This window comes from Lolium rigidum, chromosome 7 (assembly GCF_022539505.1).
Source record: "Lolium rigidum isolate FL_2022 chromosome 7, APGP_CSIRO_Lrig_0.1, whole genome shotgun sequence".
Taxonomy (NCBI): domain Eukaryota; kingdom Viridiplantae; phylum Streptophyta; class Magnoliopsida; order Poales; family Poaceae; genus Lolium; species Lolium rigidum.
Window position 1 is genome coordinate 124,627,187 of NC_061514.1, and position 25,767 is coordinate 124,652,953.

A 25,767-nucleotide genomic window follows, 5' to 3' on the forward strand; every position below is an offset into this window, starting at 1 on the left:
ATATCTTGTATATTGGCATCAAGATCATCGATACAAGGTTGAGTTGGGCAAGTTCAAGATGAGCATCTTGAGTGGATCACATGCTTGAAGCTTGCCGTCCATTTGGTGATAGTGGACATGTGAAGATGTGCATCAATGAAGCTTTCCCATCATTGTGTATGGGGGAGCATTTGTGAGTATACACGAAGCGACAATGATCAAGTGATGGGATGCGCAAGGCAAAGGTATGACCTTGATAGGTTTTCCTTTTACCGGTCTCGAGGTGGTTGATGGGAGACCGGATTATAGGATAGATAGCCGCACTATTAAGAGGGGCTTTCGGTTGGGTAACTTGATCGCATCGTCTTAGGGAGCTCAATCCTTTGCATACTTTGCATATCCCTATTGCTTCTTGGTATTTCTCGGTGTGAGGTTCTTGAGCTTGTTGCTAGCTTTACAACAAGCCCAAGTTCATCGAAAACGGAGTTCGCATGCATCTTCTATTGCGTTTTCGAGGTTGGGTGATTTTACCGGTTATTCATGATATAAGGTTCTACCTTTTATATTCATGATAAAATCCCCTCCTACAGATTCTTGGGTTTTCACTTTCTATTAGATTGCATTCGTTGTTATCTTCCAAACAAAATTGGTTTCATTCGAATCGGAGTTCGGGAGCATTTGTTATTAAAGAAAAAGGGAAAAAGAGAAAAGAATAAAAAGAAAAGAAAAAGAAAAAAAGGAGGAGGAGCAGCCGGCCGGCCTGCCGGGCCCCGCGCCGGCCCACCCGGCCGAATCCGGCCCGGGAGCTGATGCCATCCGGGGCGGGCTCCAGTGGGCTTGGCTGCCTTCCCCGGCCCAGGAGCCGGTCTCCACCGGGCCGGCCGGCCACCACCCCGGCCCAGCCGGGTTTTGAGCCGGACCGAGCGCCGCTCCGCTTATCCGCCGCCCGCGTGCGCTGCAGGCCCTGCCCGGCTGCTGGGCCGGCCGGACCGGCTGGGCCACCGGCTGCCTCAGCGCCGAATCCGGTCAGCCGGCCTGGCAGCCGGCTGGGCCACTTCTAGAGCTGTTTTTTTTTTGCCCGTTTTTCTTGTCTTTTCCCCCCCAACAGTTTTATTTGCTCCCATGCTATAAATAGCTCTTCTTCCACCTTGAGCAACTAGTTCTTCCCATTCTCTCTCCTCCATTGCTACTATTTGAAGAACTTGCTCTCCCCCTTGATTCCTCCAACCATTCTTTCTCATATTTGAGGATTTGGGAGAGGAGATCTAGATCTACACTTCCACCAAACCGTTTCTTCTCTAAGTGAGGGAATCTCTTGGGATCTAGATCTTGGAGTCATTGGTTGACTTTCCCCCTTGTTCTTCCTCTCCAATCTCATCCTAGCATTCGTTGCTTTGGTGGGATTTGAGTGTGAAGGACTTGAACACCTCCGGTGTTCTTGCTTTGCATCATTGCATAGTGTTGAGCTCTCCACCACGATTTGTTCGAGTGAGAGACCGTGAGCTTGTTACTCTTGGAGGGTGACCTCCTAGTTGGCTCGGTGATTGGTGCTCCGGTGATCTCTTCAAGAAGATTGTGAAGAGGCCCGGGCTTCTCCTTCGTGGAGCTTGTGAAGTGGTTGTGGAGCTTGCCATCTCCGGAGCGGAGGAAAAGCTAACCATAAGGAAAGGGCCATTATCCTTCGTGGGTGTGGTTCGGAGAATAGGGTGAGCCTTCGTGGTGCGGGGAATCCTTCGTGGGACCTCCACTCCTCCAAACGTGACGTACCTTGTTGCAAAGCAAGGGAACACGGGAATACATCCTCGTCTCCGCGTGCCTCGGTTATTTCTATACCCGAGCTCTCTTTCCTTGTGATAGCCATCGTGCTTGAAGTACATATATCTTGCTATCACTTGTGCTACATATATCTTGTGCCTATCTTGCTTAGCTCTAGTTGCTATTGTTACACTTAGTTGAGCTTAGCATATTTAGGGTTTGTGCTTGTAAACTAAACGATAGTTTTATTCCGCATTCATACAAGACAAATCCGCAAGAGTTTGTAATTGCCTATTCACCCCCCCTCTAGGCGACATCTCGATCTTTCAATTGGTATCGAGCAAGGTCTCTCCTTGTTTTAGGCTTCACCGCCTTGAGAGTAAAGATGTCGGCTAGTAATTTAGTGCACAATGACACAATTATCTTTGTTGGCACAAATTATCATTTGTGGCGAAATTGCTTGCTTTGTAAACTTCGGACCTTGTGTCCAAACATTGAGCAATTTCTAGATGTAGGTTTTTCTCCTCCGATGGATCCTCAAAATCTATCTTTAGAGGATGAGAAAAACTTACATCTTGAAGCTCAAGTATCTAATGAGCTTTTATTCTCCTTGAGACCCGATTTTCGTAGGTTCTTGATATATATAAAGAGAAAATCGTCTCATGAGATGTGGATCAAGCTTAAGGAAATGTTTGGTGGATCCACTTCTCAATTGGTCGGTGGTGACTCCGAGGAGCTCTCTTCCCCTTCACATCATGAAGAGCTCCAAGTTGCTTCCACCTCCGGTCGTGATGAGTTATCATCTTCTTTCACTTCACCAACGTGTAGCAAGACACGAGGTAATGATATGGTGAGTGGTGAGGAAAATTGCAATGTTGATATTGTGCTCAATAGTGATGATTCTTCATCTCTATCCCATTGTAATGCTTTCTCTTTGGACTTAAACACATCTAGCATTGAATATGACCTACATACTTGTGTTGATAGTCCTTGCATATCATGTGTAAATTGCTTACATAGATCCCATGATGATATGCTTGCTTTGTCTTGCTCCCATAATCAAAATGCTTCTATTTCCTCTAGTTGTTTGTTGACTAACAATGTAGAGGAAATCGAACACTCTATGGATCAAGACATGTTTTCAAATGAGGATTCAAGAATATATTCATCTTCATCCTCCGGTATGCACATGTGCCTTATGGCAAATGGACCAAAGGTATCTCCTACTTTGACTCCTAACACATCCTCTAATGATGAGAGTGATGATGATGATAATGATGAAGAACATAATATCTTGGTGCATGATATGGGAATGGTATATGCTTCTCTCCGTGGTAATAAAGAAGCTCGTTCTTATCTCGAACACTCTATGGATACCTTGAATAAATATAGGGAAACCATAGTGGAGTTGGAGTGCCATGTTGAAAATGGGGAAATGAGATTCACTCTCCTCAAGCATGAGCTAAAAGATGAGAAGCATGCTAATTTCATGCTTACACAAAAAATTGAATCCTATATGCATGAAAATGAGAAAACTATTGTTGATGCTTGTGCTACTAACTTTAATTCTTGTGAAGCATCGACCTTAAAGGAGAATGTTGAGCTAAGGGCTCAACTTGAGTTGCTAACTAGCAAATATAGGGAATTGGAAGAAAGTCATAAAAAGCTCTCAAGCTCTCATGATGATCTTCTAATTTCCTATGATGGGCTAAAGTTAGCTCATGAGGCAAGTATCACTAAGGTAACATCTTGTGAGCCTCATATGGATGTTAGCACAATCTATACTACAAATGTTACATTGCCATGTGCTAGTCCTTGTAATCCATCTAGTCAAACTAGTGATACACCTTGTGTTGGATTACTCACTTTGCCTTGTTGCTCTAACAATGAAGCTTCTACTTCCTCTAGTACTTGTATTTCTACTAACCATGTAGAGGAAATAAAAGAGCTCGAGGCTCAAGTCCTTTCTTTGAAGAAAGACTTGGAAAAGCGTCATGAAGGGAAATCCGCACTTGACAAGATGCTAAGTGTGCAACAATCCCCCAATGACAAAAGTGGACTTGGATTCAACTCCAATAACAAGAACAAGTCCAAGAGCAATAGCAACAAGAAGAAGGGCCAAGACAAAGTCAAGGATCCGGCCAAGTTGGTTTGCTTCAAGTGCAAGGTTGAAGGGCATCATGTTAGATCATGCCCATTGAAGAAAAAGAAGCACTTGAGTGAGAAACAACAAGGGAAACGGCCACAAGGTCAAGGTCAAGCTCATGCTCGACCTCAAGTTGAAGATAGGGCACTTCCCAAGAAGAATCAAGATATTGTTCCCCAAGAGAAGAAATCAATAAAGAAGAGAAAGGGGAACACTTGCTACTTATGTCGTGAGAAGGGGCACTTTGCTTCTTCTTGCTTAGGTGGTACCTTATCTAACCCTATAATTGTTGATAATGATTATTCTCTAGGGAAGGATAAGGATGTCAATGTGTTTGCCAAGTTTGTTGGAACTCAAAGTGGTTTCAAGAAAAGAACCATTTGGGTTGCCAAGCCTATTGTGACTAATCTCTTAGGACCCAACTTGGTTGGGGACCAACAATCTCAAACTTGATCAATAGGTGCATGTGGAGGTCATTGGAGACTTGGCTACTTCATGAAGAATTAAGGGATCTTCATATATTATATTTTGACCAAGCCAAGTCGTATGGATTATCATCTATATCTCATAATCCAATGTTCCTCCTTGCGGTAACTTATACTTCAACTCTTCATGCTTATTGTAAGTTACTTGCCCCTTTGCATGTTTGGTTTTGTACCAAATATGTGTATGTATGTGTTGTGTCTTACTTGCTTATCTTGTGTGTTCAAGTATGTTTGTTTGACTCACCATATACTTGTGTATTGTTTTGAGCCTAATGCATCTTGATGATATCTTATTTCGCTCTCTTTGAAGTGATTAATGGAACATCCCATTTTGGGGGAGTGATATGCTTTGTGCATCTCTCTTTCTTTAAAAATGTGTGTACATGGGTACCACCACTTAGTATTGATATTGCAAGATTATCTAGTCACTATGTGGTGTGCCATACTCATGAGAAATTCAAATTCTAAATATCCATTAATCATCTCTAGTTGAATTTTAGTTGCCTCTTATTTAGAAGAAATGTTTTATCACATTATGGGGGAGTAATATGTTTTGTACATATCACAAGCCTAGAAAATGTGAACATATGAGGTTATGCCACTTAGAGTTGATGCTCTTAATTATCTTGTTCCTAGGTGGCATGTTTGCTCAAACAAGCTCCATTCCTAATAAAAATATTTTATTACTCATCTTGTGGGCTTTTGTTTGAATATGAAATTCTTGGTGCGGTTTTTCCTCAAATACATATCTCTATATCTTATTTGGGACACCGTTTGCTTCAAGTTATTCTAATCATTGCCGTGCGTGATTGTGTGACTAGTTGAAGCTATCAAGAATCTTCATCCGTGCATAGTGCTCAATTCTATATACTTATCCTATGCCTTTTATTGTGAAGTTGATCCTTACTAACATTGTGAATACTCCACCGGAAATTATTTCCAATATACTCATTGTCTTTGACAATTGATAACCTTGTATGTGGTTGAATTTTTGGATCATCTTCACCTTGGATTGTTTATTATTGCCTTATTTTATTTCCAACAAATCTTTGTTGCTCCCATATGTCTTCCTTGTCCCTTTGAAAAATCTTTTGATAAATCCTCTTGATTCATATCAAGTGTTTGTTTTGGAATACATACCTTTTCTTTACGGTACATTGTGCCATTGTGAAAAGTGAGGGTTTGGTTTATTTGTTCGAACCTTGCTCTTTTGGGGAGTTTTGCTATCTCATTCCTTCTTCTATGCTTTATTTGTTGAATGAGATAAATCTTTGAGCATGTTTGCTTTATTTCATCCTTTATGCTCAATGGTTTCTTCTTAGTTCATTTGTTGAACTTTGTTGAACAAATCTTTTGTGATTTGCATCTTTGATATAATTTGGACAACAAATTTGTTTGGTCACACCTTTTATGCCTTATTCAATTCATTTGGTGTTTTGTCCAAAGTATATCTCTCTTGGATCTTTAAAAGTCTTTGTGCGTGCTTATATGTAATTTACTTATATTTATAGCATGCTTTCTTTCTTCGATCCATTATATAGGGTATACTCCATCAAATCCTAAACGGCTAAGATGTGCATGAAATTCAAATTTCATCTAAATATGCACATATTGATATGGAGTGTATCCTATGTATTGTGGTTATTCTAACCATTTTGGACCCAATAAGTTTGGGGACCAAGATGTACTTGAATGTTGTTTTAGGTACATTGGAGATGCAATGGAGGCTTGTCTCATTTATAAGGAAGGTGTTGTCACCATATGATAATTGGAGTCAAGCTAGGATGTTCGATGAACTCCTATCTACTACATCATGCCATTGCTATCTCGGTAACAAGTATCTTATTCATGCATTCTCATATAGCATCCAACCTCTTGTAGGTTGTATCTTGGCATGAAATTATTTATTTCGCAAATATTGCGGTTCTTGAAAAACCCCTTTTTAAAGAAAACTTCTTATTGTACACTTGAGTAATTTGAGAAGATGCATATGATAGGTTATATATATATATATCATATTTTATGATTCACCTATCACAAATATGCCCTCTAGCAATTTATTGCATATCAATTCCTCAAAGAGCTCTTGTGTGCAATATTGATGAATTTGTGAAATAAATCCATTTTTGTGATACTTGTTGCCTTTCTCAAAACACTCCAACTAGCTCTACTTCCCTTATTGTTAGTTGTAATGTTTTTGAGGTTTAACTTGGTTGATGTTCATTCATATACCATAAGTGAAAATTGGAGCCATAGGCTATATATGCTTCTTAAGCAAACATCCTTTGGTATATTTTATGACTTCATCTTGGATATCTTGTCTTATCTATTTTGTTAACCTCTTGTGTGTGCATGTTTCTTTATGGATCACTTTGTCCACTTTAGAAACTCATATACATAAGAGAGTTAATCCATCATCTTGATATCCTTGCTCTTTGCCGACCATCTTTTACCCCTTTTGTTTTTAGTGGGTTGGTAAAGAAAATTTATGAGTGCTTGGTTTATTTATTTTCTTCATGCACTCATATCTCGTAATTGTTGGACTAAAGTTGTTCTTGATAAGCATACTCTCTTTATCTTAGTTGTGTTCTAAATGATATATAGGGAGTGAGGATTCCATGTTTGTGCATATTGTATTCAAATGCAAACATTATAAATTGTGCACGAACCTTGGGGAGCTTTCTTATTTCTAGAAGCACTATATCTCTCTTATCATGATATCTTTGTTTGTCCAATTGGATCTTTGATTGCTTGCTTTATTTGTTGAAGCTCACTTCACCATGTTATCTTTATGCAATCTTTGATCCTCAATATAGTTTGATTTCCTTCAAGTATTCATCATTGGATATGTGCACTTGATTCCGCTCAAATTATGAGAAGTGCACACTTTGGGGAGGAACTCACATTATATTGGCCTTCTAAATTTTTCACCCATTTTGACAATCGATGCCAATGGGGGAGAAGTTTAGAGGGTTTAAGGGAATGGTTTTATACTTAAGTTTGGTTTGTGCTTAAGTGTTTTGCCTCTCATGCATTCCACATTTATATGTCTTGCATGGTTGTATATATATAGTGGAAACTATCCCAAAGGTTAATCTTGACAATGTATGCAATGAATTCATGTTCATCACACGTGCATACATTGTGGGGGAGTTTTCTCTATATATATTGGTTCTACTCACATCCATTGCATTTGTTGTAGTTGTGTGAGTAGAGCCGGTTTTGATATGGGCTAGTAGCTTTGTGTTACTTGACCATATCAAATACAACCTCTTGTATACAACTTATTCTCGGGTAAGTTGCGTACTTGTCACTAATATTCATTATATAAACCCTCTTATTGTGGTTGTCATCAATTACCAAAATGGGGGAGATTGTAAGGGTACATTGCCCCTATGTGTGGTTTTGGTAATTAATGACAACCCCTATGGACTAATGTTTTCATTGAGTTTATATGAAGGAATATTCCATAGGTACTACTTGCTCTCCATGTGTTGGATTCAAGTATGGATGCCATGAAGATAAAGGTATATCTTGTATATTGGCATCAAGATCATCGATACAAGGTTGAGTTGGGCAAGTTCAAGATGAGCATCTTGAGTGGATCACATGCTTGAAGCTTGCCGTCCATTTGGTGATAGTGGACATGTGAAGATGTGCATCAATGAAGCTTTCCCATCATTGTGTATGGGGGAGCATTTGTGAGTATACACGAAGCGACAATGATCAAGTGATGGGATGCGCAAGGCAAAGGTATGACCTTGATAGGTTTTCCTTTTACCGGTCTCGAGGTGGTTGATGGGAGACCGGATTATAGGATAGATAGCCGCACTATTAAGAGGGGCTTTCGGTTGGGTAACTTGATCACATCGTCTTAGGGAGCTCAATCCTTTGCATACTTTGCATATCCCTATTGCTTCTTGGTATTTCTCGGTGTGAGGTTCTTGAGCTTGTTGCTAGCTTTACAACAAGCCCAAGTTCATCGAAAACGGAGTTCGCATGCATCTTCTATTGCGTTTTCGAGGTTGGGTGATTTTACCGGTTATTCATGATATAAGGTTCTACCTTTTATATTCATGATAAAATCCCCTCCTACAGATTCTTGGGTTTTCACTTTCTATTAGATTGCATTCGTTGTTATCTTCCAAACAAAATTGGTTTCATTCGAATCGGAGTTCGGGAGCATTTGTTATTAAAGAAAAAGGGAAAAAGAGAAAAGAATAAAAAGAAAAGAAAAAGAAAAAAAGGAGGAGGAGCAGCCGGCCGGTCGGCCGGCCTGCCGGGCCCCGCGCCGGCCCACCCGGCCGAATCCGGCCCGGGAGCTGATGCCATCCGGGGCGGCCTCCAGTGGGCTTGGCTGCCTTCCCCGGCCCAGGAGCCGGTCTCCCACCGGGCCGGCCGGCCACCACCCCGGCCCAGCCGGGTTTTGAGCCGGACCGAGCGCCGCTCCGCTTATCCGCCGCCCGCGTGCGCTGCAGGCCCTGCCCGGCTGCTGGGCCGGCCGGACCGGCTGGGCCACCGGCTGCCTCAGCGCCGAATCCGGTCAGCCGGCCTGGCAGCCGGCTGGGCCACTTCTAGAGCTGTTTTTTTTGCCCGTTTTTCTTGTCTTTTTCCCCCCAACAGTTTTATTTGCTCCCATGCTATAAATAGCTCTTCTTCCACCTTGAGCAACTAGTTTTTCCCATTCTCTCTCCTCCATTGCTACTATTTGAAGAACTTGCTCTCCCCCTTGATTCCTCCAACCATTCTTTCTCATATTTGAGGATTTGGGAGAGGAGATCTAGATCTACACTTCCACCAAACCGTTTCTTCTCTAAGTGAGGGAATCTCTTGGGATCTAGATCTTGGAGTCTTTGGTTGACTTTCCCCCTTGTTCTTCCTCTCCAATCTCATCCTAGCATTCGTTGCTTTGGTGGGATTTGAGTGTGAAGGACTTGAACACCTCCGGTGTTCTTGCTTTGCATCATTGCATAGTGTTGAGCTCTCCACCACGATTTGTTCGAGTGAGAGACCGTGAGCTTGTTACTCTTGGAGGGTGACCTCCTAGTTGGCTCGGTGATTGGTGCTCCGGTGATCTCTTCAAGAAGATTGTGAAGAGGCCCGGGCTTCTCCTTCGTGGAGCTTGTGAAGTGGTTGTGGAGCTTGCCATCTCCGGAGCGGAGGAAAAGCTAACCATAAGGAAAGGGCCATTATCCTTCGTGGGTGTGGTTCGGAGAATAGGGTGAGCCTTCGTGGCGCGGGGAATCCTTCGTGGGACCTCCACTCCTCCAAACGTGACGTACCTTGTTGCAAAGCAAGGGAACACGGGAATACATCCTCGTCTCCGCGTGCCTCGGTTATTTCTATACCCGAGCTCTCTTTCCTTGTGATAGCCATCGTGCTTGAAGTACATATATCTTGCTATCACTTGTGCTACATATATCTTGTGCCTATCTTGCTTAGCTCTAGTTGCTATTGTTACACTTAGTTGAGCTTAGCATATTTAGGGTTTGTGCTTGTAAACTAAACGATAGTTTTATTCCGCATTCATACAAGACAAATCCGCAAGAGTTTGTAATTGCCTATTCACCCCCCCCCCTCTAGGCGACATCTCGATCTTTCAGAGATGAACTTATCTAAGATATAGTCGCCGCCTCATCGTCTCGAAGAAGAACGAAAAAAAAAACCTAAACCAAGAACGAAAACCCTCACGTCGACGATGGTCCGTGGTCCACCACACCTCCAATGCCCCAAGACCCACGATAGTATTTGAAATTACAAAAAGATCTAAATGTACGAGAGATTGGATGGTGGAGATGCATCAATTGATGATGATGGTGATGATGAGTTGTCCTCCGATGATCCGGAAGCAACAAGGGTTTTCCCTTCTCCAATTTCCTCCTCCAAATCCCTTCCTGGCGTGGTGTTTCCTGGCCGGAGGTGTCTGTGTATGTTGGATCTCAGATTCATCTTCGTGAGGTGAAAGTATTTGACGAGGCAGACCTCCCAAACGGTACAACGGGCTCTTCCTGTACCGATGCTCGTTAAACTCTGTGGATCTTCCCCTTGCATCCTCTCTTCAACCAGGTGCGTGTAAAATCATTTAAAAAACATTTATCACGATAATTTGGGATCCTGCTAAAACAAGGGTAAAAGGTGCACGCGAGGGTCGTAAAAATACCAAAATTTATACCAATTTATGGAAAAAAAACAAGAGGTGAATATGCTTCAAATATGGACTCATCAGTCAACTACCAAGGATTTCCTGGCCCAGATCGCCCCACCGGCTCCCCAGCCAGCATCTGCCCCGACGCCAAAGCACCGACGGCCAAGATCTGTCTGGAGGAGAGAGCCAAAGGGTATGAGGAGGTCTGACCTTTGAGACCAGACACAAGAAAATGGATCCGCCCACGCACATCCCACACCCATCGTTGCCCTATCGTCCGCATGACTAGAACACCGGTCCACCGCACGAGGTCGCCGCCTCATCGCTCGGAAGAGCCCCCACCTAGGAGCTACCGGAAGAGACCACCCTTACCTAAGGTCGAGCCAGAGGCTAGCCATCGGCGCCGGGGGAGCCATTGAGCAACAACATTGGCCGTGGTGAGCCCGACGCGGAGATCCTCCATTTAGACACCATGTAGGGAGCCGAGAGCTCAGAACCCCGCCACCCCCTTCATTGGAGTCACGAGCTTGCCCCTCTCGGCGATGAGGAGGGGGAGATGGGGAGGAGCGGCGACGGAGCTAGGGTTTCGCATCCTCGGTCGCCTGGAGCGGGCGACGCTTCTACCCAAATTTTGATCCCGTCATTCACCCCTCCCCGTATCTAAACAAAATTTCTAGGTTGTTCCCGCACTTGTCTCTCTCACTTAACAATATCCCACCAGTTCGAACAATTCTCTCTCTCTCTCTCTCTCATGCTCACTATCCAAAGACGAAGTCGATTCATGTACCCTATGTTACTACACCACACCATCTAGCTTCTCTCCCACCTCAACAATCATGAACCCGCGCCTATCCCAGCTTCGACCGACGTCGTCCAACTTGCCGCCATGTCGTTCTTTTCAACCGGTGTTATCCAGATCCATGTCTTGCCGCTTGCTTCGACGCACACCGTTCTATTTCGTATTTTTTCACTCATACATCCTTGGCATTATGGGAAATGGGAGCCCTGCTTGTAAATATATTTCAATACTTTCAAATTGTGGTATGCAAGTGAATTAGGAAATCAGTTCTTCAAAGGAAATAAGAATTAGGGAAATGTGATGTACATCCATTTATTTCTGCATATTGTTATACTTTCGATTATGTTTCTTACAGACAGTTGACATCCGCTCAAATTTTCGAAAAATGTTTTCTTACTGCCCATTCGTTTACAGTTTCAAGTGTACAATACCTCCTATTTTGTTAGGCAGCAGTTAGAGATTTTAGAAACATAGCAGCTAAGACAATTAGCAGATTTCCAAAAGGATGATAACACTTACAGTTTCTGCTAATTTTATCTTGGGGGTTTCTCTTATTTTTCAACACTGGCTCCTGTTGGAATGTAGCTTAGTTTCTGCCAAGCAACAGCAAGGACCACCACACCAGAGATCTAACCAAAACATGTGGCTTCAGTCTGCTCTCTGTCTACGCATCGTTGCAAATTCTTTTCTCAAAGTTGCAACATACAACGAGATAGCATCTTCCCCGTTTCAGAAAAAAATAGGGACGAGCATCCGGTGCAGAGACAGGAACACAGGACGTCGTGTTCGTATGGATTTTTAGCCCACGGGCCTGAATTCCAAGGTGCAATTTGGGGCCTAGTGTAAGCAGTCTGCATCAGTACCGACGGTCATGGCAATTCACACTGTAGTGCTCGACAAGCTCTCATTAAGATTTTCTTGGGCCTTGGGGCCCTCCTTTAGCTGTTTCTGCGCGTGTTACACACCCCATTTTTCGCATGTAGCTCTTTCCAGCTCTATTTAAACAGGACCATGCGATGCTCCTCCAGAATCGCACACTCACAGTCACACACGGCCGCAGACGCATTCCTGGGTGCAGCGCAGGACGAGGCTATGGCCGGTGGGCGACGATCGTCCGTACCAGCTTCTCTGCAGCTGCCATCGGTCTCTGCTCTTCTGCTTCTCACGATCTTTAGCTCTAACTGTAAGTTCGCAGTGTACCTGCAGTTAAAGACTTATTTCTTCCAGTATATATACATATATAACCATGAGAACTTCCGGACTCTGATGGAAAACTTTCATTTTTATCTTTGCAAGGGGGGCATGCCGTGGCAAAATTTGATCCTGCGAACATGACGGCACTCCAGGAGCATGTCTCCTTTTTCGACCGCAACAAGGACGGCATCATTACTCCTGCGGAAACCTTCGAAGGTGACTACCTTTACTCAACAAATTAGGCAATCTTGTTGCCTGAGTAGAATCTCATGCATTTGCACTATTTTTCCAAATAGTGTATCTCCGTTTTGATGAGCAATAGATAAGCTCAAGCGGATGTTTCGGTTGTAAATAGAGAATATAATCTTAAAAGTGCATGTGAAATACAATACTAAAATTGTTGCTATAGTGATTAATTTGATTTCCTACATGTGTCTGAGACTTATGCATATTGGTTGTATATTAAACTTTGGAATTAAGGTAAACGTTATCCTTTTTTCCTTTTAGCACAATATCAATCAATATGTTAGGTAACTATAATTTGTTGATGTAACTATTAGGCTATCGTAAACAAGTGCCAAAATCCCACACATGACAAGTTTTTAAATGCTTTTATAGTAGCAACAAGTGATAAGCTTGTTGACATTTTCACATTGAGTCCTTCAGAAAAACAGTTTTTATTTTCATAGATATGTAAAAGATATACTTGGGAATTGGGATTGCAGGGTTCGTTGCAATCGGTTGCGAGATTGCATTCTCTACAGCTGCCGCGACGACCATCCACACTGCTCTTGCTTTTAAAACGACCCCGGTACCCTTTCTCTCATACATAACAGAAACATGTGGTGTGGTCATGGAGATAACTAACTCCAATCTTATAATTTTGTATTCAACTTAGGCCGGTGCACCACTTCCCTACATAAACATATATGTAGAGTATATCCACAAAGCTATCCATGGAGGTGATACAGGTGTATATGATGCAAAAGGAAGGTAGGAGTAATTGAAATAACCTACTTTTACTCGAAATGCATGTTTGGACTCAGAATTCATCACTACAGGAATGGCGCGATACGCCGAGGGCCTTTTATACGCCGACGGCCAAAAGTCGGGGCCCTCGGCGTATGGCCTGGCCTGGCCAGCCTCCTCATCCGACCCTCGACGTAGCGCGGCCGTCGGCGTAGCGAGGTCTACGCCGAGGGCAGCCCTCGGCATATCTTTGGCCCTAGGCGTAGACAGGGCTACGCCGACGGCCACCCTCGGCGTAGCCATTTTTCAAATTTGTCTAATTTTGTAAAAATCATAACTAATTTATATGATGTCAGAAAAATGCTCGTATGAGGTATCAAAATGTTCATAAAAACATCATCTATCCATTCATGTCAAAATCATGCATATTTGAATCATGTACAGTACCATGTTAATATAGAAACAATTCAATCACTTTCTTATATGTCCTCAGGTTCCTGTTTTAGCCAGATGGCAATTAAAATGAAGTCAAAAAATCTCGCGGAGCCGCATGACATCATTTTATGTGTCTTAGTAACCAATCCAAAATATGGAATTGGGATACACCAATTATTTTGGAAAACCCTTCACAAACAGGGCTATCACGTCCGGAGTTCTATGGCTTTTAGGGCAAATGAGTAGGAAACGGCTCGTGACACCACATAGTTTGTGGGAACGAGGCCATATTTCGCACGTGCGTGGTCCCTGGGATGGGAAGCAAGGCACCGGGAGCGGATTTCCAATCCGACCCATGGGTGATGGTTTTTTCATTTTCGGGGTGCCAAAACAGGTTTTTTTTGTGAAGCAGCTACATGGGACGCATTTTAGTATTACGCGAGACCTCCGCGTAGTGGTAGGACACCGCCTCCGCACCATATATCACATGGCATATGTACGCGCTAGCTATCTGGGAATTCATGCGGCTTCCTGCGGTGTCCCGCCGAATCCGCTGGAAAGTGACATGATTTGAACTAGGGGTACACTTTCCGTCGCTCAATAAATTCCGGAAAAAATGTTTTTAGTTCTAGGACATATCACTTTATGTGTGAATTTTTTTCCGTTTAGCGCGATGGTAAACGGGGGCACCAGCGCGCCCGGTACGGCCATACCGCATCTCCGTGGGGGCCCGTTTTGGTCAAATGGCAATTTAAACGAAGTCAGAAAATCCCGCGGAGCCGCATGGCGTTATTTTATGTGTCCTAGTAACCACTCCAAAAGTCGGAATTAGGATACGGCAATTATTTTGGAAAACCCTTCACAAACATGGCTATCACGTCCGGAGTTCTATGGCTTTTAGGGCAAATGAGTAGGAAACGGCCCGTGACACCACATAGTTTGTCGGAACGAGGCCATATTTGACACGTGCGTGGTCCCTGGGATGGGAAGCAAGGCCCCGGGAGCGGATTTCCAATCCGACCCATGGGTGATGGTTTTTTCATTTTCGGGGTGCCAAAACGGGTTTTTTTTTGTGAAGCAGCTACATGGGATGCATTTTAGTATTACGCGAGACCTCCGGGTAGTGGTAGGACACCGCCTCCGCACCATATATCACATGACATATGTACGCGCTAGCTATCTGGGAATTCATGCGGCTTCCTGCGGTGTCCCGCCGAATCCGCTGGAAAGTGACATGATTTGAACTAGGGGTACACTTTCAATCGCTCAATAAATTCTGGGAAAAATGTTTTTAGTTCTAGGACATATCACTTTATGTGTGAATTTTTTTCCGTTTAGCGCGATGGTAAACGGGGGCACCAGCGCGCCCGGTACGACCATACCGCATCTCCATGGGGGCCCGTTTTGGTCAAATGGCAATTTAAACGAAGTCAGAAAATCCCGCGGAGCCGCATGGCGTCATTTTATGTGTCCTAGTAACCACTCCAAAAGTCGGAATTAGGATACGGCAATTATTTTGGAAAAACCCTTCACAAACAGGGCTATCACGTCCGGAGTTCTATGGCTTTTAGGGCAAATGAGTAGGAAACGACCCGTGACACCACATAGTTTGTCGGAACGAGGCCATATTTGGCACGTGCGTGGTCCCTGGGATGGGAAGCAAGGCCCCGGGAGCGGATTTCCAATCCGACCCATGGGTGATGGTTTTTTCATTTTCGGGGTGCTAAAACGGTTTTTTTTTGTGAAGCAGCTACATGGGACGCATTTTAGCATTACACTAGACCTCCGCCTAGTGGTAGGACACCGCCTCCGCACCATATATCACATGCCATATGTACGCGCTAGCTATCTGGGAATCCATGCGGCTTCCTGTGGTGTCCCGCCGAATCCGCTGGAAACTGACCGAATTTGAACTAGGGGCACACTTTCCATCGCTCAATAAATTCCGCAAAAAATGTTTTTAGGTCTATAACACATCACTTTATCTGCTAATTTTTGTCCGTTTAGCGTATTGGCGAACGGTGCACCAACCCGCCCGATACGGCCATTTCGCATCTCCCGAGGGGGCCGTTTTGGCCACATGGCAAATTGGGTGTCATATTTGGATTCCTCTGATTTTTAGGTTGAAATGATGATATGGATGTTATATTTAGATTCCTCTCATTTTTCTGATCGATTTAGACATATTATTTGTGGAATATCGATTTTCCGATTTAAAGATATTAATTGTTCCATATTAAATAGAAAAAGACCAAAAAATAAAATCATTTTATTGTTATTTAAATTCAATATTATTAATCATTGTTACTTATATATTCATTATTGTTTACTTAAGTAATTGTTTGGAATTCAAAAAGAATGAGTTGTGACATCACGGTCCAAGGGTTAATAGGGTTGATAGGCTATTATTATCAGCAAGGAGTCAATTCTTTAAGGGAAGCTCATCCGAATGGAACCAAGAAGTTAAGCGTGTTGAGGTTGGAGTAGTGTGCGGATGGGTGACCGACTGGGAAGTTTAGGCATGATTGTAATTTGACCTAAGATTAAGTGTACTTAGAGTTAAAAGTGTATGGGTGAAAGATAAACAAGTAAAAAAAAAGAAAAAATATGGTGTAAAAAAATTAAAAATTTAAAAAATTTAAAACTCTATGCCTAGGGCTTTGCCGTCGGCATATACATTTTTTTTATTTTTTTCCGAATTTTGTTTTTGAACTTTTTTTTGAAAAAAAGAAAATTCAAATTTGTAAAATTTGTGTGCCGACGGTTTTGCCGTCGGCATATCATGCTACGCCGAGGACCGGGAAACGCCGACGGCAATATTGTCTATGCCGAGGGACCTAAACGACGACGCCATACGCCGAGGGCTGCCGTCGGCGTAGCCTACGCCGAGGGCCAGACGTGGCTACACCGAGGGCAGCTGGCCGTCGGCGTATGCGTCCATTCCTGTAGTGCATATAAAGTAAACGCAAGCTTAACATGCTGAAAACTAAATGAATTCTAAAACTTGAAGTCTATTTGTTTCTTTTAATTTATTTTGAGTTCAAAGTTGAATTTTTGCAGACAGTCCATCATCTTATAAACCAAATTTAATCAAATGTATTGCATTTATTATGACCATTGTTATTGTGATTCTAGGTGGGGGTACCTACATACAGCAGGTGCATCCCCACCATAGCATTTAGTGATGTACAATGTGTCACGTTTTATACACTCACTCTGATTCTTGGTATAAGAAGATTTTTAGAGTTTGTGGCAGTCAATATTTATATGTTTAACCATCACTCAACATTGATAATATTAAATTAGTATTACAATATTAGTCATTGAAAATACTTTTGTAATAAAGTTATTTTATCGTGAAGCAAACAGATTTGTTAAAAAGAATGAGGGTCAAAGTGTTGCTTTAGGGACTGCATTGACGTCTTGAACCACATATATTATGAACCAAAGATAGTATCCACCATATGTAGCCACGCAGAATATAAGAAGAAGCCTGCTATATTTCCTTACATAGATATACAAGGGTTATCTTTGATCGTTTTGTGCTATGATATACTTTCTTTTTTGGGATATTTTGTTACTAGCTCTAGTGAGATGCACTAGCTTTTTCTGCATATTCTTAACTTGGTTCAAAGTCACATGTATTCTGAACTTGACAATCTGTAGGTTTGTTCCTGAAGAGTTTGAGGGAATATTCAAAAAGTATGCAAAAATCCGACGAGATGCGTTGACATACGCGGAGATGGAGTTCATGCTTGCGGACAATCTAGATCCACTAGACCCGTCATCAGTGTAATTTTTTGTCAACTCAAATTACTGATGAATATTGCATTGCTGAAGCAATTATAGGTTCTATTTTAAATTTAATAACATCAACAAATTTGTAAAAGGGTAGAATGATGATTTATTTTTTGACCTGGATAATGATGATTTAGGGTTCTGAAGATGTCTAAGTCTGCAATTTCTTGTATTCTGCAGGGCACCCCAGGTAGAATGGGGTCTAATATACACGCTTGCAAGCGATTGGCTTGGGTTTCTTCACAAGGACAAAATCAGAGGTATTTACGATGGAAGCGTGTTCACCAAGTTGGCGGAGAAGAGGAAGCCTTTTCAAAGTGATATGTGATGGACTCTAGCAATTATGCACCTTATTCGAAGTGCATTTGATTGCCCATAGTGAAAAACTGGTGGCTAGTCTAGTAATCTAGCTGCCACATGTATCTTTCCTGCTTTCATTTAAATCTGAATTCAGTAGAGCTTGAACTCGCGGTTTGTGCGGGTCTTGCGCGTCTGGTCAGAGCTAGAGCGAGAACTCGACCACATCCTACTATCCTAGTACACCTCCAAGATGGAATCCATGGGTCTGCAGGATTACAATTTACAACTTGATCGTGGGCACGGTTTGGCTTAGACAATTTCCCTTTAAGCAATGAAAAAGGTAGAGAAAAGCTGTACGATTTGGCAGCACAAAATTCGCAGTGTTTGTGTGTGTGTGTTGTGCAGGTTCAGAACTGTCCATTGGTATCAGAGCATGCTGATCTCGGCCGATACCTTCATGAACAAAACAAAATCGGTACGTATTTACCATTCCATTTGCAATGACAGAGTGTATTGACGTACCATTACTGTTAGCGTTTCACTTTATGTAAAACACCTGGTTTTAAACATAAAGAAAATTTGCTTTTACTGGTATCTGTTATGTTTAACGCATTGGTTTGTCTTTGGATACTTGATGTTGTGGTAGCGCGTACGACGGCACGAGCTGTTGAAACATCAGATTGTGAAGCCAAGCTTAAAATTAATAATTAAACCATACACGACACGAGTACATGGCACGAGTACAAGGGTACTGAAATACAGCTTACAAAGAAAGCAAGCACAAACATTATAGACAACACCCTAAGAGCAACATAGATGAGCAAACACATCTAGCACAAACACCAGCGAGGGTCAAACTTGCTCAGGGAGGCCCAGCTCCTACAAACAACCCTAAGAGCAGAAGTGCTGCCAGGCATCAACTATCGCCGACCTGCAAGAAAGTGGAAAATAATATGAAATATTTTCACCTTATTACTAATGGAAAGCATCGAAAGAAAAAACTCAGCTTGAACAACACAAGCGGATTATAGTAGGTCAAGAGAACCTCAAAGTTTTCATAACTGCAAAAGCAATTATTTGGTGCGCTGGTACCAGAAGAAGTCACTCATGATAGCTCACAACTCAACTGACGAGGAGGAGAGGTTAATTCTCACGTCACCTTTTACAAAAGATGAGGTGTTTGAAGCGATCTCTCAAATGGCACACAATAAATCTCCACAGCCAGATGGTTTTCCTGCGAAGTTTTACCAAAAGTTTTGAGATATTATTAAAAATGATACGATGGCACTGTTCATGCAGTTGCAAAATAGGGAGCTGCCATTATATAAATTGAATTTTGGTGTTATAAAATTATATTACATACGAAGGAAGATGCGAGTAGAATTGAGAAATATAGGCCCATTTGTCTACTGAATGTTAGTTTCAAAATTTTCTCTAAAATTGGAACTAATAAAGTAATCGTGATTGCGCATGAAGTATTGTGACCTACTCAATCAACTTCCATACCAGGAGAAATATCCAAGAGGGCACAGTTATTCTCTGCGAAACTATCCATGAAATTCATCAGTAGAAAATGGATGGGGTCCTTTTTTAAAATTGATTTTGAAAAGGTATATGATAAAGTTAAATGATCTTTCCTTCAACAAGCCTTGCATACGAAGGGATTCCCACCTTAGTGGTGTCAATGGGTAGCTAGGTTTGTTCAGGGTGGGAGCGTAGCTATTAAAGCTAACGATAATATTGAACATATTTTCAAACGTTGAAGGTTCTTCGGCAAGGGGATCGCATGTCTTCGATTTTGTTCAATATCATCGCTCTGGCTATCCTTATTGCAAGGGCAAATGAAGATGGTCAGGTTGGTGGTTTAGTACCCCACCTAGCTAGTTGACGGTGGCATTTCTATTCTGTAATATGCGAATGCATGACACTATCTTGTTTATGGAACATGACTTAGTGGCCGTAAACATGAAATGGAGTTTATGCTTTTTTGAACAACTATTTGGTTTAAAAATAAATTTTCACAAGAACGAGTTTTTATTTTTATTTTTGTAAGGCTAAGGAGGTAGATAATGATTACAGAAGCATCTATGGGAGCGAAGTTGGAGCTTCAACTTTTAAATATTTAGGCATCCCTATTCATTATAGCAAAGTGCTTAATAAAGAATGGAAGTCAATGGAGGATTGTTTTGAATGAAAACTTGCATCATGGTTAGGCCAAAATGATCTCATACGGAGACAATCTTATCTTAATAAATTATGTTCTAACTAGCCTGCTAATGTTTCTATTGTCTTTCTTTGAGATACTCAAAGGGGTAAGGAAAACATTGGATTTCTATAGGTCACGCTTCTTCTTCAAAATGATGATCTGAAAAGGAAGTATAGACTAACGAAGTGGAACATTATTTGTCAGCCAAAGGACCAAGGGGGTGTAGGTATCGAGGCACTTGATAAAAAAATAGATGTTTACTTAGCAAGTGGCTATTTAAACTTCTTTTTTTAGGAAGGACTGTGGCAACAATTGTTACACAATAAGTACCGACACGGCAAAACTCCTCTGGCATGTGCAAGCCAAACTAACAGATCCCCCCTTCCAGAAGGGGCTTATAGGGGTTAAAAATGATTTCTTTCAGAGGACCTTTAGTTGTGGGAAATGGCATGAGAACTCATTTTTGGAAACATACTTGGCTTGGTGATGCAACATTAGCATCTCAATATCCAACCCTCATAATATCATTAGATCGACATAAAGACGTCTTAGTTGGAGATGTCTTAAGTAACATACCGTTGAGTATAGAATTCACACGTGTTTCAACAGATGATAAATGGAAAACTTGGATAGGACTTGTACGAAGACTAATGGGAGTAACTCTTACAGATGAACTAGATAGTTTTAAGTGGCGCTTGACTACAACTGTTTTTTTTTTGTCAAGTCCATGTATGCTAATTATATGAGTGGGCATATGGTCTCTTAAAAAAGTATCCATGGAGAATTAAGGTACCGCTGAAAATAACGATTTTTATGTGGTTCCTCTTTCGAAAAGTGCTTCTTATACTAAAGATAACATTGCAAAAAGAGTTGAAATGGGTGTACTAAATGTGTGTTTTGTGTTTTTCGGGAAACTACTGGCCACCTATCTATTTTGTGACCTTTTGCCCGTCTAGTTTGGAGAGTAGTTCACTTTACTTATAATATCCCCTCAGAGTAGTTCACTTTACTTATAATATCCCCTCCTCCAGCTAATGTAACAAATATATTTCAAAATTAGTTTAATGGGATTGATAAGAAAACAAATGCTCGAATTCGCATGGAAGATTGTGCTTTAGTTTGAGCAATATGGAATTGCCAAAACCATGTTGTGTTTAATAGAGTGCAAAAACCAAATTTCTTGCAGGTTATTCACGGGGAGACTTCATCAATCCCCATGTGGTCTTACCTCTTTCATGTGGACCAGTGGGGACATATGAATACTAGCTGCAATCGGCTGATGGCGGTTGTTGGAGCCATCTAAAACCATGGTGGTTGGCAATATTTTAAACCCATACAAGATGCATAGAGGCCATTTTTTGGGTCTTTGTTTAGATGGCTGATTTTTGCTGCTGCCTTGAGTGATCCTTGAGCTATAAAAACAATATTTTAAACATTGCGATCACATAAACGATATGTTCATCATTTCGATGCAAATGCTGGGGCGATGCTCCCATTTTGAAAAAAATCGACGAACTGCAAGGTCGCCAGGAACCCGACCAGTCGAAGAAAGCCACTTGCTTCCAAAAAAAGGAAGATTTGGAGTTGCAGAGACTAGGTACGTCGCCAGGATCTACAAGGAAGGATCTGCAGGAAGAAGACCCGGGCCTTGGCGCCACACATGACTCGCAGGCTCCCTGAGGGGAACCCTATCCCCTTGCCCACGCTCGAGGGTGCCGCACCGCCGGCAAGCCGCGCAACCATGGGTACAAACATCAAGCAACCACGAAAGAATGCCTCGGGAGCCATGGCCTTACAAATGCTCCTGCCGCCAAACAAGTGCTCACGCCGCCAAACAAGATAGGAAAAACTCACCAGACACAGGAGCACCTCGTCCCAAGACAGATGCTTCAGGAAGCTTGCAACACAGACACGCCGCCACTGTCCGGCCTAGGGTCATAGAATTTTCACCCTGAGACACAACCAGTTGAAGGAGACCACGCGGACACCTCCAAGGAGGGATGCAGCGCCCGGACCCGTTGTCGTCGTTGGGCTGGCCAAGGCTAGCCAAGGCTTTCGCCCGGAATCCTCCGTCGGATGGCTCCCATGCGCACAAAACCTCCCCACCCGGCATATATCAGGTGGTGGGAGGGCCAACCCTACCCAGACCTAGTGGAGAGAGAGCAGAGGAGAGGAGATCGAGCCGCCGACCTCCAAATCTGACTCATAGTTTGCCGAGGCATCCCAGACGCCCCTACCATTCTGCTCGCTGCCCTTGCGGCCGAGAAGATCGCTCGGCATCCACGAGCGCCGCCTGCCGCCGAGCTGGCATCGCCTCGGCCTGCTAGGGCCGTCGCCCCGATGTCCAACCCCCAGAACCTCCGCATCGTCACGCGTAGAGGAGGTGCAGGGAACTAGCGCGACACTCCTCCTTTGGCAGCCGGGCGCCGCCACCACCGCCATTGTTGGCGGCGACAACAGCTAGGGGTGGAGTGGATCTTGGCCTTTTTGGTTTTAGGGTTTGGGATCTCCGGAGTCTCCCCGCGCGAGAGCAACCTGGAAGAGAAGTTCGACCCTGCATGAGCTATTCTTTGGCCAAAAATCTAGTGTTGCATGCGTTGATAATTTGTTTGTTCATGTTATTTACTTATTTTTATAAAGGAAATAACTTGTTGGCATAGTGCATGGGTAAGGATACATGGCATAGTCAGGGCATCCTAGCTTAAGTGATCCCTGAGGTTTAATAAGCACTTTCTCTGTGATTTGGAGACTGAAAAATTCGATCTAGAGGCCGGGGGCTTGTTTTCCCTTTGAACGAAAAGTTAAGACCTACATGCAGCATAGATCAGCTGCCCACCAACATATACACAAGACTAGCTTGCCGGCATCCAAAATGCATTTGAGCAGGCAATTGAAAGGAATGTCAAAACTGAAAAGGAACAAGAAACTAGCAAGCACATGCTGAAGAAGAACTGGGTCGGGCCAAGAATTATTCCTGCACGTACGCCCGCAGTCCGCAGAGATCAGCAGACGAGGCCGCTCTTCTTCTTGGCGACGAGCCTCCGCCAGTAAGTGGCCACCTCCTTTTCGATCTCATGCACCGTCTTCTTGACCGGCTCGGCGGCGACGTGCCCTCTCTTGGCGGCGTGAGCGTCCATCTCTCCCATCACCTTGTTGAGGTCGGCGATGAGGCGCTCGGCGAGGCTGCGGCTGAAATCCTCGCGGATGACGACGCGCATGACGGCGATGTGCTCGGCGTCGGCGGGCATGGTGTACGCCGGCACGATCCAGCCGAAGCGGCGGAGGCTCTCAACCACCTCGAACACGGTATACCGGGAGGAGTCCTTGAGGGAGAAGGCTACGAGCGGCACGCCCGAGTCCTTGGACACCAGGTCGAAGTAGCCCATGTTTGCGACGCCCTCCCTGAGCACCGTGGCGTTGTCGCGGCAGTTCTGCATGATGCCCTTGTAGCCCTGCATTGCATTTGCCAGGGTGATAACACATTGCAAATACTGTATTTAGAGTAGGATCGGCATCAGACATTGACAGAGTTGTGTTAGTTACCTCGAAACCAAGACGGATGAGTTGATAATACTGCGCAATGATCTGGCTGGCACCTATCAATCAAACAGAGCGCGCAGATGAACAAACTTAGTCTTGCTCATCGAACCTGAACGATTGGATCAAGCACATGTGCCGGCGATCGATACGTACCTTTGGAGAAGTTGAGCGTAAATGTTGGCTGGTCCGCGCCGAGGTAGTTGATGTGAAAGATGAGCTCGTCGGGGAGGTCCTCCTTGTTCCTCCATATCACCCAGCCGACGCCGGCGTAGACGAGGCCATACTTGTGGCCGCTGACGTTGATGCTCTTGACGAGCGGCAGCCGGAAGTCCCACTCCAGCTCCGGGTAGATGAAGGGCGCGATGAACCCGCCACTGGCCGCGTCGACGTGGATGGGCGTGTCCCACCTGATCCGATCGACGAAACCAACCGGTAGATCAGCCAAGTCTCAACCCAATGTGCAGTTTGTGGTAATTAGGCGTACCCTGTCTCTGCGTTCTTGGCGACGAGGAGGTCGTTGAGCGTCTTGACGTCCTCGAACTCGCCGTTGAGCGTGGAGCCGAGGATGGCGGCTACGCAGATGGTGTTCTCGTCGACCAGCTCCACGGCCTTCTCCGGGTCCATGACGTAGTACCCGTCCCTGAGCTTCACCTCCTTCAGCTCCACCTCGAAGTAACGCGCGAATTTCTCCCAGCACACCTGCGCATGCAATTTGGGGATCGATCATCAGGTTGACCTGCAATAATGTGAATATGAAATGTGTGCAGTTGATGGATTAATTACCTGAACATTTGCGCCGGTGACGATGTTGGGCTTGTCGTGGGGCTTGCCCTCGGCCTTCATCTTGTTCTGCCACTTGCGCTTGAAGGCCAGGCCGGCCAGCATGATGGCCTCGGAGGAGCCTACGGTGCCGACCCCGACGGCCGTCTCGTCGTCGCCGATGGGCGCGTTGAAGAGATGCGCGATCATGTTGACGCAGCGGTTCTGGAGCTCGGTGGTGACGGGGTACTCGTCCATGTCGACGTAGTTCTTGTTGACGGAGGCCTGGATGAGCTTGTCGCACTCGGGCTCCATCCAGGTGGTGACGAAGGAGGCCAGGTTCAGCCGCGGGTTCCCGTCCAGCATCAGCTCGTCGTTGATGATCTGGTACGCCGCATCCTTGGGGATCGACTGATCCGGTATCTTGAACCTAACACACGCCCTCTTCCATCGATCAGTATACCTCGGACCCCGGATCGATCAAAGCCAGCGCGAGTCACTGATCGATCTGTACTGTACCTGGGTAGCGCGGTGCGCACGTAGCGCGACGCGAAGGTGGAGGAGATGAGGGACTCGCCGGGGTTCGTGGTCGCCCTGGACAACGCCATTTCTCTCGGCGGCCGGTGGTTAGATGGTACCGCCGGTCGATCGGTACGCCGTCGGGCTAATTAGTTCTTGCGAGATGAGATGGAGATCGAGCAGCGTGGGGTTTCACAGGTCGATCGACGCAGCAGAGTTGCAGCGGCGGCTCTTGTTTTATGAAGGGGAGGGAGGGGGCAGTGGTGGATCGGAGACGCCACGGTTCTTGGAGAGACAAAGTCACAAAGGGCGCGTCCACGCCATCCGCTCGCACGTCGCGCCTCATGCACGCCTTCCGCCGCTGGACTCGGGTACTGCTATCCTCTCTCCCGATCTGCTGCTCCTAGCAGTTGTGCACCTTTGCATAGCGCAGCTTGTGTTTGACGGTCTGAAACTTTTTTTTTAGCTTGATGTTTCTCTGTGTTTGAGTTCTGAATTTCTGCTCCAGGTGAACTGGGACTCCTCTGGGCAGAGTACTGAGTTGGTTTTCGCACCATGTACAGCTGATCTAGCTACAAGGAACCATATATATGCCCTGCACTGAGTGTCAATGATAAGACATAATTATTATGGGATTCGCTACTTCTTACCTAGCTGAGAATTAACTTCATGCTTAGTTAAGTCTTACACCGTTCGATTTACATCTTGAGTAGTGCCAGTCATAAGTTGCAAAATGAG

The 25,767-nt window shown here is 44.1% G+C and overlaps 2 protein-coding genes across 2 annotated transcripts; one reads left to right on the forward strand and one right to left on the reverse strand.

Annotated features, from left to right (window-relative positions):
• Nucleotides 1-12,347: 12,347 nt before the first annotated feature.
• Nucleotides 12,348-18,379, forward strand: LOC124675701 (probable peroxygenase 4). The gene is made up of 6 exons (XM_047211774.1): nt 12,348-12,492; nt 12,606-12,719; nt 13,229-13,314; nt 13,402-13,496; nt 17,574-17,699; nt 17,886-18,379. The coding sequence occupies exons 1-6, from the start codon at nt 12,402-12,404 to the stop codon at nt 18,031-18,033; spliced, it is 660 nt and encodes a 219-aa protein (XP_047067730.1). The 5' UTR covers nt 12,348-12,401; the 3' UTR covers nt 18,034-18,379.
• Nucleotides 18,380-23,213: 4,834 nt separating this feature from the next.
• On the reverse strand, nt 23,214-25,139 carry LOC124677549 (glutamate decarboxylase-like). The gene is made up of 6 exons (XM_047213531.1): nt 25,030-25,139; nt 24,535-24,940; nt 24,236-24,450; nt 23,905-24,158; nt 23,755-23,807; nt 23,214-23,663 (listed from the first exon to the last, which is right to left on the reverse strand). The coding sequence occupies exons 1-6, from the start codon at nt 25,116-25,118 to the stop codon at nt 23,214-23,216; spliced, it is 1,467 nt and encodes a 488-aa protein (XP_047069487.1). The 5' UTR covers nt 25,119-25,139.
• Between the last annotated feature and the right edge of the window lie 628 nt (nt 25,140-25,767).

What these genes read in the sequence shown, in the direction of transcription:
- LOC124675701 (XM_047211774.1), top strand. Translation starts at nt 12,402, where the DNA reads ATGGCCGGTGGGCGACGATCGTCCGTACCAGCTTCTCTGCAGCTGCCA. An exon ending in CACGATCTTTAGCTCTAACT is followed by an intron (nt 12,493 to 12,605) that starts GTAAGTTCGCAG and finishes TATCTTTGCAAG; the next exon opens with GGGGGCATGCCGTGGCAAAA. An exon ending in TTGCTTTTAAAACGACCCCG is followed by an intron (nt 13,315 to 13,401) that starts GTACCCTTTCTC and finishes TATTCAACTTAG; the next exon opens with GCCGGTGCACCACTTCCCTA.
- LOC124677549 (XM_047213531.1), bottom strand. Translation starts at nt 25,118, where the DNA reads ATGGCGTTGTCCAGGGCGACCACGAACCCCGGCGAGTCCCTCATCTCC. An exon ending in GTGCGCACCGCGCTACCCAG is followed by an intron (nt 24,941 to 25,029) that starts GTACAGTACAGA and finishes GGCGTGTGTTAG; the next exon opens with GTTCAAGATACCGGATCAGT. An exon ending in GCCAAGAACGCAGAGACAGG is followed by an intron (nt 24,159 to 24,235) that starts GTACGCCTAATT and finishes CGATCGGATCAG; the next exon opens with GTGGGACACGCCCATCCACG.